The 19,028-nt window shown below is 42.1% G+C and overlaps 1 protein-coding gene across 1 annotated transcript in view; it reads left to right on the plus strand.

Moving 5' to 3' along the window:
• Window positions 1–19,028, plus strand: part of LOC137320958 (aminopeptidase N-like) — a 127,176-nt gene that overhangs the window by 58,081 nt on the left and 50,067 nt on the right. The window contains exons 7-9 of the mRNA XM_067982988.1: window positions 4,751–4,894; window positions 15,010–15,075; window positions 15,248–15,313. Coding sequence (XP_067839089.1) covers window positions 4,751–4,894; window positions 15,010–15,075; window positions 15,248–15,313 — 276 coding nt within the window. The remainder of the gene's footprint in view (window positions 1–4,750; window positions 4,895–15,009; window positions 15,076–15,247; window positions 15,314–19,028) is intronic.

Below are 19,028 nucleotides of genomic sequence, written 5' to 3' on the forward strand. Positions count from 1 at the left end.
CTGTACCCCATCAGAGAGTTTAGAAAATGTAAAAAATCATATATTTTTGAACAAAATAAATTGCATAAAAATATATATATATTAACACAAAGATATTTAAGTAGGAAGAACCATAGAACCATAGAAAAGATACAGCACAGAAGGGGGCCATTCGGCCTATTGTGTCAGTGCCGGCTCGAAGAACAACCAGGTGCCCATTCTAATCCCACCTTCCAGCATCCGGTCCGAAGCCCTGCAATATGTATCTACAATATATATCTTGTAAAAAAACTTATTTCCATTGAGACTTCAGACTTCCTTTTTGAACAATCTGGGGAATGTCATGCAAGACTTGTGGATTAACGGAAAATCAAAGATAGAAGTGAATATTTCAACCCACCATTGATTTTCCAATTATGCCAGGCGACATGAGGAAAAGCTTTTTTACCCAGCGAGTGGTTATGATCTGGAATACACTGCCTGGGGGAATGGTGGAGGCAGACTCGATTGTGGCTTTCAAAAGTGAATTGGACAAGTGCATGAAGGGAAACAATTTGCAGGGCTATGGGGAAAGAGCGGGGGAGTGGGACTAGCTGGATTGCTCTTGCTGGCACAGGCTCGACGGGCTGAATGGCCTTCTGTGCTGTAACCATTCTATGATTCTATGTTCTTATTTTTGTAAAAGTGATCACAAACTTAATCTAGGGGAAAAAAATCATCGAACATTTACAATTATTATTTCACTTAATTGTCTAGATTTGTTTTTTACTTTGTTTGGGAAATAGTTGATTGTGAGGCATACAGTTACACCAACTCCATTTAGAAACTTTGCAGCTTCCTTTGATAAACAGAAACCCCCAACACCATTTCCAAATTCAGATTCATTTTGGCAAACATGGATAATCAGAATAAAACAACATGGGCACAATCTGCATTTATTAATTCATAATTTTAAATGACCTTAACATTTCTCTTTTGCACAGGAGAGCATCAAAAACAGAAGTGAATATGCACATCCAGGGCTTCATGGGTAAAATGGGCTTTTCAAAATTGAAGGCGAAAATCTACCCCATTATGTGCTCGACAGCAGCATAATGAATTTTCAGCATTAAGTATCTTGTTGACTCCTTGAGAAATGTTAAACAACAATTTGCATTTACATAACATATCTCACGTGCAGAGTAACTTTACAATAAAGAAGAAAGGAATATGGTGGACAACAAGCATTGGGAAAGCAGAGAGAAATGGAGATTAGAATGAGGAAATGAAGTTATGGTTGAAGAAGAGGGTTTTGAGGAAGTTTTTGAAAGCAGAGAAGGGGGTGCCAAGGTGAAGGAATGAGGCAGAGAGCAGGAAAATTGTAAGTAAATGAGTAGCTGCCAATTGTGGAGTGAAGGTGACAAGGGGTGAGTAGAAGTGCAGTGTTAGAGAAGCAGAGGGTGCCTGCGGGGACGTAAGGCAGGAGGAGATTCTTCATTCATGAAATGATTTGAAAACAAGGCCAAGAATTTTGAATGAACACACTGAGGCACGAGTTGGCCAGTGGAGCTTGGATAAGTAGATGGGTGCAGCATTTTGGATGAGTTGTAATTTTTGGAGAGTTGAAATGAGAAGGCCAGCTAGACAGCTTTGGAGAAATTGAGTTTTGAGGTAATAAAGTCATGGACTACAGTTTTGGTAGCAGAATGGGAAAGCTGGGATGCAGATGGTTAATATTGCAGAGATGGAAGAAGTTTTAGTAATGGAGCGGATGTGGGCGAGAAATCTGAAGTGGAGTCAAGCAGAACGTCAATGCTCCAGGCTCAGCGTGAGATGGCAGCCAAGGAATTTGATGGAATTGAGGACAGAGGCACAAAGATGCTAGCAAGAGCTGGAGGGTAGTCTCTGTCATAGGAACATAGGAACATAGGAACAGGAGTAGGCCATTCAGCCCCTCGTGCCTGCTCCGCCATTTGATAAGATCATGGCTGATCTGTGATCTAACTCCATATACCTGCCTTTGGCCCATATCCCTGAATACCTTTGGTTGCCAAAAAGCTATCTATCTCAGATTTAAATTTAGCAATTGAGCTAGTATCAATTGCCATTTGCGGAAGAGAGTTCCAAACTTCTACCACCCTATGTGTGTAGAAATGTTTTCTAATCTCGCTCCTGAAAGGTCTGGCTCTAATTTTTAGACTGTGCCCCCTACTCCTAGAATCTCCAACCAGCGGAAATAGTTTCTCTCTATCCACCCTATCTGTTCCCCTTAATATCTTATAAACTTCGATCAGATCACCCCTTAACCTTCGAAACTCTAGAGAATACAACCCCAATTTGTGTAATCTCTCCTTGTAACTTAACTCTTGAAGTCCGGGTATCATTCTAGTAAACCTACGCTGCACTCCCTCCAAGGCCAATATGTCCTTCCAAAGGTGCGGTGCCCAGAACTGCTCACAGTACTCCAGGTGCAGTCTAACCAGGGTTTTGTATAGCTGTAGCATAACTTCTGCCCTCTTGTACTCTAGTCCTCGAGATACTCAAGTCCTCTGTCTTGTCAACATTGAACTGAAGGAACTTTTGAATCATCCAAGTCTTGAAATCAGAGAGGTGATTTGAGAGTATGGCAACAGCCTTTGGGTCAATGGAGGAGGCAGCGAGATAAAGCTGGCTTTACATGTGAAAATTGCCCCTTGGGCATGATTTTAACATTGAAAAACAGGTGGGTTGGGGTCGGGGGGGGGGGCATTCAAAGTCGCAACCATTTCAGACCCGCCCCAACCTGCCTCCAACCCGCCCATTTCTGGTTTTCACCGGGGCGGGACGAGGAGCAGGCAACCAACCCACTCCCAGGAAGCGGGTTGGTGACTAAAACCTTTCAGGGAGGCTCCAGGTCTCCATTTTTGCAGAATTTGCAATTTCAACCCCTGCGGGCCGGGATTCCCGGGCCTTCTCCTTTACGCCGCGCAATAGGAGGCGAGAAGGCCTGAGATTGCAGGTAAGTGCATTTCTGACACAGCTTTTGGGCCTGGAGGAGCAGGAGTGCTTCCACCAGGCCCAACAAGCCTACCTGCAATGACCCCCACAATGATCGTGAACCTCCCCCCGATTTCTGCCCCCCAACGATTGCAGACCCCCCATTCAACCTCCGCGCCCCCCCCCAACATTGATGGACCCCCACGATGACCCCTGACTCCCTCCCAACGATCGATGACCCCCACAATGACCCCGATCCCGACAACCCCCTGTGACTGACCCCTGATCCCTCCCCCTATGACTGATCCCCCCACCCTTTGACCCACAGGCCCACCAGTATTCCAATACTCACTGGTGTCCCATGCCCACTGGTGCCACCTTGCCCAGCCATGCTCCTGTGCCAACCCATACCCCTCCCATCCATACAATCAAAGATTTACCTGAAGACTTATCTGAAGACATCCTCTCCCTGGCTGCTCTCCTGTCCGACTGAGACCAGCCTGTCGATTAGGCCGGTCAGTCAAACGGCAAAACGACAAAAAAATAAAAGACGTCCTTACGTCAAAAGCGTAAGGACATCCGGGAAACCCGTACTTCCGGGTTTCCCATCCACAATTTGCCTCCCTTCACCCTCTTTCCTGCTCGGGGTCAAAATCATGCCCCTTGCTTCTAGAGAATGTCATCAAGGAATAGCAGGTAGATAATGAAGAAGAGGAAGCTAAGCGTGGATTCCTGAGATACACCAGAGTTGATCATGTGAACAGAGGAGACGAAGAATTCTGATTCACCTTCTCCTAATTGCACATTCCCAGCCTGCGATGTTCTATCCATTAACTTTAATGAGCAGAAAGTCATGGGCTGGAAGTGTACAATTTTGTGCTGTGCACTCTTAGAGTGTGCCAGGAATGGATGGATCGGAATATTTACCCCCAAGTGCCTGTGGTGAATCAGAGAAGAGTGAAACCAGGAAAACAGTTCACCAGAGGTGGAATCTGAAGCAGATTCACAATAAAACAAATCACTTTTGTATCAATTAACTTCTTTAAAAGACAAGCGGAAAATCATCTGGTTCGGACTGGGATTCACGGTTAGGGAGATTAGTATAGGTGAAGATAATTAAACACTCCTTTGTTGCAAGTGTGTCATGATTGGTTAGGTTGTTCTCAATTTCCCCCAGTTGAAATTTGAGTTCCTAAGAAGTGCATGTTCCAAAACTGGGTAAACCTGTGATTTTATTGGCAGGTTGAAAATAATTATGAACTATTGACATTTAACCCGTCTTTCAATAAAATGGGAAAGTGCAGCCTCAGGAGATAAGATTATTTTTTCAACAGATTTGTGCATATGTGAAGCGGACTCACAGCAAAAGTAATTACCACTGTGTCAATTAACTCGTTTAAAAACTAGAACAAGTAAAATATCTGACTGGGATTCATGGTTAGGGAGGAAAATGCAGGTGAAGATAATTAAATACTCCATGGAACACGATGGGACTTATTTTCCCCTCTCTTCCCCCGCCCCTCGTCACTGCCTGGGTGTAAGTCAAGGGAAGATAGCTAAAATGAATAAAAAATAAATGTACAAAGCAATAGGCCAGCTATGAACAGTGGAGATGTGGGGGATGTAATCTGTAATTTGGAGTTTTGATTAATTTTGTTTGAGGTCAGCAACAATCTATGCAGAACTTTGGGTCAGGACATTAAATGGGTGAGGTAGAGTCCAGAATAGGGTAAATTGTACATGTTTGTGGAAGGAGTAGGTTATTTATTGTGTCACTCAAATGTAGTGAACTAATTGCTGTATTGATTTATTTCAGGATGATGCGTTCATACTTCAGTTGGTATACCATGTGCTTCACTCTGATTCACAGTCTCCTTCACAACCATTGTCTATGAAGGAAGAAGATGTTAAAACACCATTCGAAATCAGGAAAATGTTTACCGACATCGCTTACTCCAAGGTAAATTTTAGAACAAACATAGAAGACGCAATTGGGTTTCTGTTCAGATATGGGGATTAGCTTGTCACTGAATGTTTTAATGAAGGGGTCCAAACACATACATTTATCATCAGGATATACTGTTTAAATAATAAAGTAATAAGACATGGTTTGCAGCTGGGATTCTCTGGATTGCTTTTGTTAAATAAAAGAATGAAGCTGATTAGTTTGTGAAAGGCAATTGGCACAATGATAACACACAAAAAAATACATCAGATCAGTCAGCATCTGTAAAGAGGAAAAGACAGGTTAACATTTCAGACAGTGTCCTGCTAAAGAGTCCCCAGGAGAAAGATGATGTATTTTTCCTTATCCTTGTGTTGAATTTGGCTGAAGAGGAAGAGGTCAGAGTGCAAATGTGAAAATGATTAAAGTGATGAACCGCTGGGACCTTAAGTTTACACCTGTGGATGGTGGTAGGGTTTGGTAAAGTGGTCTTTTAATCTGCACTTCATCTCCCCAGTGTAGAGAGATCAAATAGGGAATATTAGATTGGAGTAAGTACATGTAAATTGCTGTCTCATATGGAAGGAGTGTTGGTGCAGGAGGATGTAAATGTGCAAGTGTTGCATCTGGTGCAGTTGCACGGGAAAGTGGCAATGAAGGACAACTGAATGTTTGAGTGGTGTAAGAGTGAACAAGGCTATTGATGATGGAGTGATCCCTCCTGAAAGTGGAGAGGAAAGGGGAAGAAATGCGTGGTGGTGGGATGATGTTGTAGGTGGCAGAAATGGCAAAAGATATCCAGTGAATGCGCAGGCTGGTGAGATGGAAGGTAAGGACAAGGGAGCTTTTTGTTGTTTTGAGAGGAGAGGGAATGGGTGAGAGGAGAGGCACAGGAAAGGGGATGGATGTGGCTGAGGGCTTTGTTGGCCACTGTAGAGGGGAATCCTTGACCGAGGAAAAAGGAAGAATTTCAGAAGCTCTGTTGCTGAAGCTGGAGTCATTAGAGCAGATGCAATGGAGATAGAAAAATTGGGAGAAAGAGATGGAGTCTTTACAGGAAGCCAAGTGCAAAGAAGCATGCTCCAGGTAGACCATAAGAGATACGAGCAGGAGTAGGCCATTCGGCCCCTCGAGCCTGCTCCGCCATTCAATGAGATCATGGCTGACCTAATTTTTACCTCAACTCCACTTTCCCGCCTTTTCCCCATATCCTTTGACTCCCTTGCCCTCTGGATTACCTGCTGCACCTGTATGTTGACTTTTTGTGTTTCATGTACAAAGACACCCAGATCCCTCTGTACCGCAGCATTTTGTAGTATTTCTCCATTCAAATAATATTTTGCTTTTTTATTTTTCCTGCCAAAGTGGATAACTTCACATTTTCCCACATTATATTCCATCTGCCAAATTTTTGCCCATTCACTTAACCTGTCAATATCCCTTTGCAGACACTTTGTGTCCTCATCGCAACTTGCTTTTCCACCTATCTTTGTATCATCAGCAAATTTGGCCACAAGACACTCTGTTCCTTCATCCAAGTCATTGATATATATTGTAAATAGTTGAGGCCCCAGCATTGAGCCCGGCGGCACCCCACTAGTTACAGATTGCCATTTTGAAAATGACCCTTTTATCCCGACTCTTTGTTTTCTGTTAGTTAGCCAATCCTCTATCCATGCCAGTATATTACCCCCATGAGCTCTTGTCTTGTGCAGTAATCTTTTATGTGGCACCTTATTGAATGCCTTTTGGAAATTCAAATATACTGCATCCATTGGTTCCCCTTTATCCACCCTGCCTGTTACTGAATATTTAGCTCCCAATCTTGGTCACCTTGCAACCACGTCTCTGTAATGGCCATGAGATCATACCCATTTCTGCTGTCAATTCATCTATCTTATTAAGACATGATTTCCCCTTCATACAATCAAGGAGAGTCAACATGGTTTTATTATGAGTCTCCAAATGTCCTGCTACTACTTCCTTAATAATGGATTTTAGTATTTTCCCAATGACAGATGTTAGGCTAACTGGTCTATAGTTAATTGCTTTCTGACTCACTCCCCTCTTGAATAGGGGTATTACGTTTGCAGTTTTCCAATCCGCTGGGACCTTTCCAGAATCTAGTGAATTCTGGAAGATTACAACCAATGCATCCACTATCTCTGTAGCCACTTCCTTTAAGACCCATGGATGCAAACCATCAGGTCCAGGGGACTTGTCAGTCTTTAGACCCATTAGTTTACCTAGTACTTTTTCCTCTAGTGATAGTGATTGTTTTAAGAACATAAGAACATAAGAAATAGGAGCAGGAGTAGGCCAATCGGCCCCTCGAGCCTGCTCCGCCATTCAATAAGATCATGGCTGATCTGATCCTAACCTCAAATCTAAATTCATGTCCAATTTCCTGCCCGCTCCCCGTAACCCCTAATTCCCTTTACTTCTAGGAAACTGTCTATTTCTGTTTTAAATTTATTTAATGATGTAGCTTCCACAGCTTCCTGGGGCAGCAAATTCCACAGACCTACCACCCTCTGAGTGAAGAAGTTTCTCCTCATCTCAGTTTTGAAAGAGCAGCCCCTTATTCTAAGATTATGCCCCCTAGTTCTAGTTTCACCCATCCTTGGGAACATCCTTACCGCATCCACCCGATCAAACCCCTTCACAATCTTATATGTTTCAATAAGATCGCCTCTCATTCTTCTGAACTCCAATGAGTAGAGTCCCAATCTACTCAACCTCTCCTCATATGTCCACCCCCTCATCCCCGGGATTAACCGAGTGAACCTTCTTTGTACTGCCTCAAGAGCAACTATGTCTTTTCTTAAGTATGGAGACCAAAACTGTATGCAGTATTCCAGGTGCGGTCTCACCAATACCTTATATAACTGCAGCAATACCTCCCTGTTTTTATATTCTATCCCCCGAGCAATAAAAGCCAACATTCCGTTGGCCTTCTTGATCACCTGCTGCACCTGCAAACTAACTTTTTGATTTTCTTGCATTAGGACCCCCAGATCCCTTTGTACTGCAGTACTTTCCAGTTTCTCGCCATTAAGATAATAACTTGCTCTCCGATTTTTCCTGCCAAAGTGCATAACCTCACATTTTCCAATATTGTATTGCATCTGCCAAATCTCCGCCCACTCACCCAGCCTGTCTATATCCCCTTGTAGGTTTTTTATGTCCTCCTCACTCTCTACATTCCCTCCCATCTTTGTATCATCTGCAAACTTTGATATGTTACACTTGGTCCCCTCCTCCAAATCGTTAATATAGATTGTAAAGAGTTGGGGACCCAGCACCGACCCCTGCGGAACACCACTGGCTACAGGTTGCCAGTCCGAGAATGTACCATTTATCCCGACTCTCTGCCTCCTGTTAGATAACCAATCCTCCACCCATGCCAGAATATTACCCCCAATCCAGTGATTCTTTATCTTGAGCAATAATCTTTTATGTGGCACCTTGTCGAATGCCTTCTGGAAGTCCAAATACACTATGTCCACTGGTTCCCCTTTATCCACCCTGTACGTTATGTCCTCAAAGAACTCAAGCAAATTTGTCAGACATGACTTCCCCTTTGTAAAGCCATGCTGACTTTGTCCTATTAAATTATGTTTATCCAAATGTTCCGCTACTGTCTCCTTAATAATAGGCTCCAAAATTTTACCCACCACAGATGTTAGGCTAACTGGTCTATAATTTCCAGTCTTCTGCCTACTACCCTTTTTAAATAAGGGTGTTACATTTTTAGTTCCTCCCTCCCCTTTGCCCCTTGATTTTCTACTATTATTGGTATATTATTAGTGTCTTCTACTGTGAAGACAGATATAAAATATCTGTTCAATTCCTCTGCCATTTCCTTGTTTTCCATTATTATTTCCCCAGTTTCATCCTCTAAGGGACCAATGTTTACTTTAGCTACCCTCTTCCTTTTTATATACATGTAGAAGCTTATACTGTCAGTTTTTATATTTCTTGCTAGTTTACTCTCATAATTTATTTTCTCCCTCTTTATTATTCTTTTAGTCATCCTTTGCTGGTTTTTAAAGTTTTCCCAATCTTCGGGCTTACCAGTAATCGTTGCCATGTTGTATGATTTTTCTTTTAACCTGATACCATCCTTTACTTCCTTAGTTAGCCATGGTTGGTTCAGCCTTTTTGTGGAGTCTTTCCTCCTCACAGGGATATATTTTTGTTGCAAGTCATAAAATATCTTTTTAAATGTTTCCCACTGCTTATCCATCATCATACCATCTAATCTGTTTACCCAGTTCACTTTAGCTAATTCTGCCCTCATTCCTTTTATAATTGCCCTTATTTAAGTTTAATACAATAGTTTCAGATCCAAGATCCTCGCTCTCAAACTGGATGTGAAATTCATCATGTTATGATCACTGCTTCCCAAGGGATCCTTTACTTTGAAATCATTAATTAATCCTGTTTCGTTACCCATTACCAGATCCAAAATGGCCTGTTCCCTGGTTGGTTCCCCGACGTATTGGTCTAAGAAACAGTCCCTCAGGGCTATTTTTGCCAATTTTATTTGTCCAATCTATGTGAAAGTTAAAATCGCCCATGATTATTGCATTACCTTTTTTACAAGCCACCCCTTATTTCCTGATTAATATTTTGCCCCACCGTGTAGCTACTGTTGGGGGCCTATATACTACTCCCACCAGTGATTTCTTTCCCTTGCTATTTCTTACCTCCACCCAAATTGATTCGACATCTTGGTCTTCTGAGCCAAGATCATTTCTCACTATTATACCAATTTCATCCTTTATTAACTGAGCTACCCCACCACCTTTATCTTTTTTCCTATCCTTTCGAAATGTTAAATAACCCTGAATATTTAGCTCCCAATCTTGGTCACCTTGCAACCACGTCTCTGTAATGGCCATGAGATCATACCCATTTCTGCTGTCAATTCATCTATCTTATTAAGAATGCTGCGCGCATTCAGATAAAGAACCCTTAATTTTGTCTTTTTACCATTCTTTCCTACCTCGGCCCCATTTGCTAGTGCACTCTTATGTTTGTATGCTCTGTCCCTTCCTGACACACTCTGTTTACCATTACCTCCATCACTTTCCTGTACTACTACCTTGTCTTTTCTCTTATCAATCTAAACTTCGCCCCACCTGAGCCCTCCCTCCCTCTATTTAGTTTAAAGCCTTCTCTACCGCCCTAGTTATTCGGTTTGCCAGAACACTGGTCCCAGCATGGTTCAGGTGAAGCCCATCCCAATGGAACAGCTCCCTGTTTTCTCAGTACTGCTGCCAGTGCCCCATGAATCGAAACCCACTTCTCCCACACCAATCTTTGAGCCACACATTCATCTCTCTGATCTGATTTACCCTGTGCCAATTTGCTCGTGGCTCAGATAATAATCCAGAGATTATCATCTTTTTGGTTCTGCTTTTTAATTTAGTCCCTCGCTGCTCAAACTCCCTCAGCAGAACCTCTTTCTTAGTCTTACCTATGTCGCTGGTACCACGATAACTGGATCCTTCCCCTCCCACTCCAAGTTTCTCTCCAGCCCTGAGGAGATGTCCTTAACGCTGGCACTGGGTAGGCATCACAGCCTTTGGGACTCTCGCTCTTGGCTGCAGAGAACAGTGTCTATCCCTCTAACTATACTGTCGCCTACTACAACCACATTCCTTTTTACTCCCCCCACTTGAATGGCCCCTGAACCACGGTGCCGTGGCCAGTTTGCTCATCCTCCCTGCAGTCTCTGCACTCGTCCACAAGGGCTGCAAGAAGCTGAGGCTCCGACAATGCTACCTCCTGGATCCCCATACCTGCCTCACTTGCAGTCACATCCTCCTATCCCTGACCACGTGCCAGTTCTACAGTATTTAGTCTAAGGGGCATGACTGCCTCCTGGATCAAAGTGTCCAGGTAACTTTCTCCCTCCCTGATGCCTCGCAATGTCTGTAGCTCGGACTCCAGCTCCTCAACTCGGAGCTGAAGTTCCTCGAGCTGCAGACACTTACCACAGATGTGGTCGCCCGGGACAAAACTGTCCAGTAGTTCCCACATATTGCAGCTGCAACACATCTCCTGCCCTGTCATAATTATTTTATTTATTTAATTGATAACTACAATGCCAATCAAATTATTTTGATGTTGAACCAAGTACTGGCCTTGTTTAATTTATTAAATTAAGTTTAGTTTTTTTTTAAAAATTTAGTTTTATGCTATAAATTACTTAGCCCACAGTCCTAAGAAAGAAAAAAACAGAAGAGATACTCACCACCAACCACCTACCTGCCTTACCTGTGACATCACACTGCAGTTTGGTTTTGTTGTTGCTGTGACCCGCTCTCTGTACGCTTCTCTCCTCTCTGCTGTCTAAACAAATGCATCTCACCCCTTACTGCACCGAATCCCGTCACTTACCAAATTCCCAATTACAGACTCTGTCGAAATCAGATTCTGTCGATAGCTGTGGGTGTGGGAGATAGTGGGCTTGTGTAGATGTCTATGCAAGGATCACCAGAGATAAAATGAGACAAGTCCAGGAAGGGAAGGAACGAGACAGCGATGGATCAATTTAAGGTGCAGATGGGGACTGAGTGGAAAGAGGAAGCATAGTTAATGAAATTCTCAAGATCAAAGGTTCTTACTGATTCATTCAGTCCTATGAAGATTGTGTGGCTGTCACTCTAGAGCACCAAAGCAAAGCTTTGCTCCGTAACGATCCACATGTCAAGTTTAATTGTCATTCCTCTCATTGGTAGATAGATTCTAAAAATGATAGATCTGAGAAGAGGTCTCTGGTGACAATGCGAGGACAATGGATTTTCAGTGAGGAAACTTATGTTCAAATTTCAGTATTCAGAGGCATTTGCACTTAAAGTTTTATCAGAGACTTAGCTTTATAAGTGTTTGATAGGTTGGAAGGAAAGAAAATTGGCTCAGGGAGAGATCTTTGCTGAACAGCTCAAGACAGCAACTTCTGCTGGGTTAACTAAAAATTGGCAATGACAGCAGTCTTGGAAATGAAGATCTTGTGGAAGGGAGGATGAGGGAATGTGTAATTGGTTGTTGAGTAGGCATCTGTAATAAAGTTTTGCTTTCTAGCATGATCCATTTTGATGTTCAGAAAGCGGAATAATGCTCAAGTTATTAAAGGGACTCTTGAATGTAAGTGTTTTTTTTAAAGGGGTCAAAAATCTAATAGGACTAGAGATGGTCAGTTCCGAGATTCTGTTGTGTGATAAAGGATCTCAAGGTAATTATACCATTCTTTTCATCACTGGGACCTGGGTTCAAATCCAGCCCAGACTGATGGGCTGAAAGTTTCCCCCAATTATTGGCTGTAAGGGTCCTATGTAAAATGATTTTGGGCAATCTCGATCCACTTTTTAGTGGCAAATTTAACACAAAATGTATAAAATAAAAAATGTACAGAAATATGATGGAATACTATCAATTCATTCATGTGTTTTCTATTTTGATCTTTCAGCAGTGTGCTTTCTTTGATTTCTTGTGACATTAAATTTTCATAGAATCATAGAATCATAGAAGTTACAACATGGAAACAGGCCCTTCGGCCCAACATGTCCATGTCGCCCAGTTTATACCACTAAGCTAGTCCCAATTGCCTGCACTTGGCCCATATCCCTCGATACCCATCTTCCCCATGTAACTGTCCAAATGCTTTTTAAAAGACAAAATTGTACCCGCCTCTACTACTGCCTCTGGCAGCTCGTTCCAGACACTCACCACCCTTTGAGTGAAAAAATTGCCCCTCTGGATCCTTTTGTATCTCTCCCCTCTCACCTTAAATCTGTGCCCCCTCGTTATAGACTCCCCTACCTTTGGGAAAAGATTTTGACTATCGACCTTATCTATGCCCCTCATTATTTTATAGACTTCTATAAGATCACCCCTTAACCTCCTACTCTCCAGGGAATAAAGTCCCAGTCTGTCTAACCTCTCCCTGTAAGTCAAACCATCAAGTCCCGGTAGCATCCTAGTAAATCTTTTCTGCACTCTTTCTAGTTTAATAATATCCTTTCTATAATAGGGTGACCAGAACTGTACACAGTACTCCAAGTGTGGCCTCACCAATGCCCTGTACAACTTCAACAAGACATCCCAACTCCTGCATTCAATGTTCTGACCAATGAAACCAAGCATGCTGAATGCCTTCTTCACCACCCTATCCACCTGTGACTCCACTTTCAAGGAGCTATGAATCTGTACTCCTAGATCTCTTTGTTCTATAACTCTCCCCAACGCCCTACCATTAACGGAGTAGGTCCTGGCCCGATTCGATCTACCAAAATGCATCACCTCACATTTATCTAAATTAAACTCCATCTGCCATTCATCGGCCCACTGGCCCAATTTATCAAGATCCCGTTGCAATCCTAGATAACCTTCTTCACTGTCCACAATGCCACCAATCTTGGTGTCATCTGCAAACTTACTAACCATGCCTCCTAAATTCTCATCCAAATCATTAATATAAATAACAAATAACAGCGGACCCAGCACCGATCCCTGAGGCACACCGCTGGACACAGGCATCCAGTTTGAAAAACAACCCTCGACAACCACCCTCTGTCTTCTGTCGTCAAGCCAATTTTGTATCCAATTGGCTACCTCACCTTGGATCCCATGAGATTTAACCTTATGTAACAACCTACCATGCGGTACCTTGTCAAATGCTTTGCTGAAGTCCATGTAGACCACGTCTACTGCACAGCCCTCATCTATCTTCTTGGTTACCCCTTCAAAAAACTCAATCAAATTCGTGAGACATGATTTTCCTCTCACAAAACCATGCTGACTGTTCCTAATTAGTCCCTGCCTCTCCAAATGCCTGTAGATTCTGTCCCTCAGAATACCCTCTAACAACTTACCCACTACAGATGTCAGGCTCACTGGTCTGTAGTTCCCAGGCTTTTCCCTGCCGCCCTTCTTAAACAAAGGCACAACATTTGCTACCCTCCAATCTTCAGGCACCTCACCTGTAGCGGTGGATGATTCAAATATCTCTGCTAGGGGACCCGCAATTTCCTCCCTAACCTCCCATAACGTCCTGGGATACATTTCATCAGGTCCCGGAGATTTATCTACCTTGATGCGCGTTAAGACTTCCAGCACCTCCCTCTCTGTAATATGTACACTCCTCAAGACATCACTATTTATTTCCCCAAGTTCCCTAACATCCATGCCTTTCTCAACCGTAAATACCGATGTGAAATATTCATTCAGGATCTCACCCATCTCTTGTGGTTCCGCACATAGATGACCTTGTTGATCCTTTAAGAGGCCCTACTCTCTCCCTTGTTACCCTTTTGCCCTTTATGTATTTGTAGAAGCTCTTTGGATTCACCTTTGCCTGATCTGCCAAAGCAATCTCATATCCCCTTTTTGCCCTCCTGATTTCTCTCTTAACTCTACTCCGGCAATCTCTATACTCTTCAAGGGATCCACTTGATCCCAGCTGCCTATGCATGTCATATGCCTCCTTCTTCTTTTTGACTAGTGCCTCAATCTCCCGAGTCATCCAAGGTTCCCTACTTCTACCAGCCTTGCCCTTCACTTTATAAGGAATGTGCTTACACTGAACCCTGGTTAACACACTTTTGAAAGCCTCCCACTTACCAGACGTCCCTTTGCCTGCCAACAGACTCTCCCAATCAACTTCTGAAAGTTCCTGTCTAATACCATCAAAATTGGCCTTTCCCCAATTTAGAATTTTAACTTTTGGGCCAGACCTATCCTTCTCCATAGCTATCTTAAAACTAATGGAATTATGATCACTGGTCCCAAAGTGATCCCTCACTAACACTTCTGTCACCTGCCCTTCCTTATTTCCCAAGAGGAGGTCAAGTTTTGCCCCCTCTCTAGTCGGGCTATCCACATACTGAATGAGAAATTCCTCCTGAATACACTCAACAAATTTCTCTCCATCCAAGCCCCTAATGCTATGGCTGTCCCAGTCAATGTTGGGAAAGTTAAAGTCCCCTACTATTACCACCCTATTTTTCTTGCAGCTGTCTGTAAATGTCAAATAGTCAGGCAGTGACTTGTTTATTTTTCTAATGTATTAAGTCACAATTATATTAACACTAAAACCTATTTTCCTCTTCCTACCATAGGGCGCCTTTATTATCCATATGGCCTCCAATTTTATGACAGAGGAGCTGCTTGCGAAAGGTCTCAGGGTGAGTTTAAAAAGGTCTTTCCTGGTTTGAGTCAGTAAGCTCTCTATAAATAGAAATAATGATTCACAATGTGATTTGAAACCATTTCAAGGGGTTGTCCATTCTCTTCACAGCAAGTGCTTGTCTTTACTTCTTTAAACACAGCATTTTATTTTTCCTCTTTGTTTTACAGACATACCTCAAGACCTTTTCCTATTCAAATGCTGTGACGGATGACCTGTGGAATCATTTACAGATGGTGGGTTTAGCACTGGTTTAAATGGGTTTCATGTACTATTGTACAGTTTTGCACATTGGTCCTGTGGACTTTTAAAAGTTATTTTTATTGTTTCTTTCCTGTTTCATAGTTGGCCTATTACAGACTGTCGACTGTTGGGTGTACAATTCAATTGGTTTATTGGAACCTATTTTGATGTGTCACACTCTGTGAACACCATACTATGTGTATGAATGGAGTGTTTGAATAGATTTGCAATCAGCATCATACATTCTGATCAAAATCTCACTTCTCATCCTTCCATGATGGTGACAGCTCTATGGGCACCATACACTTTTCCTGACCAAGAGGTTGGACCGGAGACCTGCTGCTGAGCTTCCACTAATGCAATTATGTAGCCAACTGCTAGAGATATGGGAGGTATAATCTGTCTTTCCCTCATTGTGAGGAAACACTTGGGGATAAAGATTGATCCTCGTTGCACCTGGCAAAAAGGACCAATTTTGGGCTGCAACATCCCACGCCTAATTTGCTTTACAGGCACGTCCCAGAACAGGCGTTAGGCTTTTTTACGAATGTAAATGAGAGTTCTAAAGCCTGTTTTAGACCGCTTTGCAAAATTTGGTTTGGTTTGAGCTCAGAATTCTTCAACAGCCTCTGCAGCCTAAGCAGCTCCCCTGACTTCACAGTCCATAAGATCATCGTCCCCCCAACTCTTACCGCTCTAAACTCCCCTCCTGGGACGTACCTCAGGGCCAATGCTGGCTAGAGGGCCTGATATTCAACAATGTAAAATACATGCCTGTGGTGGTGCACCAAATGCTGGCAACTTACTCAAAAATGTTAGAGGATTGAAGAACAATTTTGGGCAGGCCTCGAGCCTCCCGGTTGGGACACGCGCTGGTGAGGGACCTGAAAAAAGGCCGCAGCCAATTCCCATCCCCTGATCTCCATTTCCCTGCCTCACCTTGGCAGAATATTTAAGATGGAGCACTCAATGTGTGGGAAATCAAAGCAGTAAGCTTGGGTCCTATACGACCATGACACACAACATTGGAATTCCAATATGCTGCATTATTCTGTCTCCCAAGTCCAATGAATTGATTTTAGGAAAAAGCCAAGGAAGCCAAACAAAACTGCAGGTTTCTATTGTGAGGTAATGTGTTTAGTGGAACCTTATGTCCCACTAAATAATTCAAAGAAGGCTATGACTTTTCAGAATTGAATGTCTTTATAGCTGATACGATATTGTCTTAATTACAGAATATAACACAAATTATAATATTATAAAATGGGGAATAACAATGAATTCTAATACCCTGGAGAAATGTTACCATTTTCATAGACTAGGGATGCATTCCCACTGAAACAGAAAGACCATCAAAGATCTACATGGAAATATTCAATCTACCCTCAAGTTGATCAAGAACAGATTCCACATTTTTGATCACTTCAGTAACTTGTTCAAGAATTAATGAGCTTGCCCAACTCAACGTTTTTTTTATTGAACTCTGTAGTCAATTTGTGTGCTTCCTTCTTCTGATACACTGCAGCAGACAGTTAATCATTAGGCAGGTTGGCACAACCAGCTGTCCATATGTTTTTAATAAACATGTGTTCTTGGGGAGTGAGTGTTATGGTAAAGGTTAGTATTGAGGTTCTATTCAGTTAATAGTAGGAGACAAGCAGTTATAAATATGCTTAGCTGGTAAAATAATTGAAACTGGTATTAATTTATATAAGATTTTGTGGAATTGTACATAAACATGAAGTGCTCCAATGGGGCTAGAGCAAATGAACAGAGAATACACATCTAGTGGTAGTTTCTGGAAGTACAGTATAAACAGTTTGCTGTATGAATGGGCTTTGTCAGCTGTGTCACAAGCAGTTATCATCCATAACGCATTGTTACCTGCACCCACTGCACGAGCTGGCAATTTATTCCAAAGGCAATGACCCTCAGTGAAAAAGAAAACCTCTTGACCTTTAACCTAATTCTATGCTTACATCTGCCAAAGAGTCGGGAGGAAGGATCACACATGGCCCGGAGAGCTTAAGGAACCATTCCACTTGAGTGTATTGAATTAAACAGGAAAGTATTGATCTAAATAACACATAGTCCGATCACACATTCCTGTTTCCTATTGGGAACAGAGACTCATAAGTTTAGGAGATTGATTATTTTTCCCTGGTGGTTTATGAGAATGATTGAGTAATACCACTCTTATGGTGATGTCATATTACCAGGTCATATACTGTGCATTGCTCAAAATACATTGAAATAGCACAGGTGGTGATGCATCACAGTAAAGGCAGCTGACCTCTCCCTGCCCATAGTGCCACATCATCAAATAGTATTAATGGCACATTGAAACTGCGGTAACTTCAGTAGTGGCATAAAGAGAATAAAGTTCAGTCCATGAATATTAAATCCAGCCTGACAAATGATTATTTGACATTTTTCTATATATTTTGTTCAAAGACTATGAATGGAAAAGGTTATACATCTTTAGGAGAGCTCCATGCTCATTGAAATGGATAGCAAAATGTGCCTTGTTTCTCCTTCAGGGTACTCAGGAAATGGTGAAGCAGTCGGTGTATTAGTTACACCATTTCATGTTGGAATTTTTCCAAAACACAACCAATGTATTATTATGTCATATCTAAACTTCTATAATGGTTGACTTTAGTTTATTAAATCCCCTAATATAGTACAGTAATTTGTTATACCTTTTATTAAGAATTACTTAGATTATAAAAACAGAAGCCAGTGTCTACATTTTATAATCTATGAATCTGAAATGGGTATCAAAGAAACCACCATTAAAAGTATAGAACAAACACCCATCAAACCTGAAGTCATAACTTCTGTAACAAATAAAATGACACATTTTTTGAATTACATATAAGAACAGTATTCAAAGATGCTGTTGTGAAAAATCTTATCCTTTTAAACAAAACCTTTTTAAAAACATGGGGATGTATTTGAGATTCAAAATCCTCAAGAACAGCAAAACCTTTTTTTCTTCATTACAGACTGGTTTCAATTTTTTTAGTGCCCATTTCATTCAAATTCAATACAGTGTCTGAACAGACTTCAGTATTTTTAATTGGTTTTGAAGTCATTCGTATTCAACCTTACGGTTTGCAAATAGATTTACATTTAAGAACATAAGAACATAAGAAATAGGAGCAGGAGTAGGCCAATCGGCCCCTCGAGCCTGCTCCGCCATTCAATAAGGTCATGGCTGATCTGATCCTAACCTCAAATCTAAATTCATGTCCAATTTCATGCCCGCTCCCCGTAACCCCTGATTCCCTTTACTTCTAGGAAACTGTCTATTTCTGTTTCAAATTTATTTAATGATGTAGCTTCCACAGCTTCCTGGGGCAGCAAATTCCACAGACCTACTACCCTCTGAGTGAAGAAGTTTCTCCTCATCTCAGTTTTGAAAGAGCAGCCCCTTATTCTAAGATTATGCCCCCCAGTTCTAGTTTCACCCATCCTTGGGAACATCCTTACCGCATCCACCCGATCAAGCCCCTTCACAATCTTATATGTTTCAATAAGATCGCCTCTCATTCTTCTGAACTCCAATGAGTAGAGTCCCAATCTACTCAACCTCTCCTCATATGTCCGCCCCCTCATCCCAGGGATTAACCGAGTGAACCTTCTTTGTACTGCCTCGAGAGCAAGTATGTCTTTTCTTAAGTATGGAGACCAAAACTGTATGCA

Source organism: Heptranchias perlo, chromosome 4, assembly GCF_035084215.1.
Source record: "Heptranchias perlo isolate sHepPer1 chromosome 4, sHepPer1.hap1, whole genome shotgun sequence".
Classification (NCBI taxonomy): Eukaryota; Metazoa; Chordata; class Chondrichthyes; order Hexanchiformes; family Hexanchidae; genus Heptranchias; species Heptranchias perlo.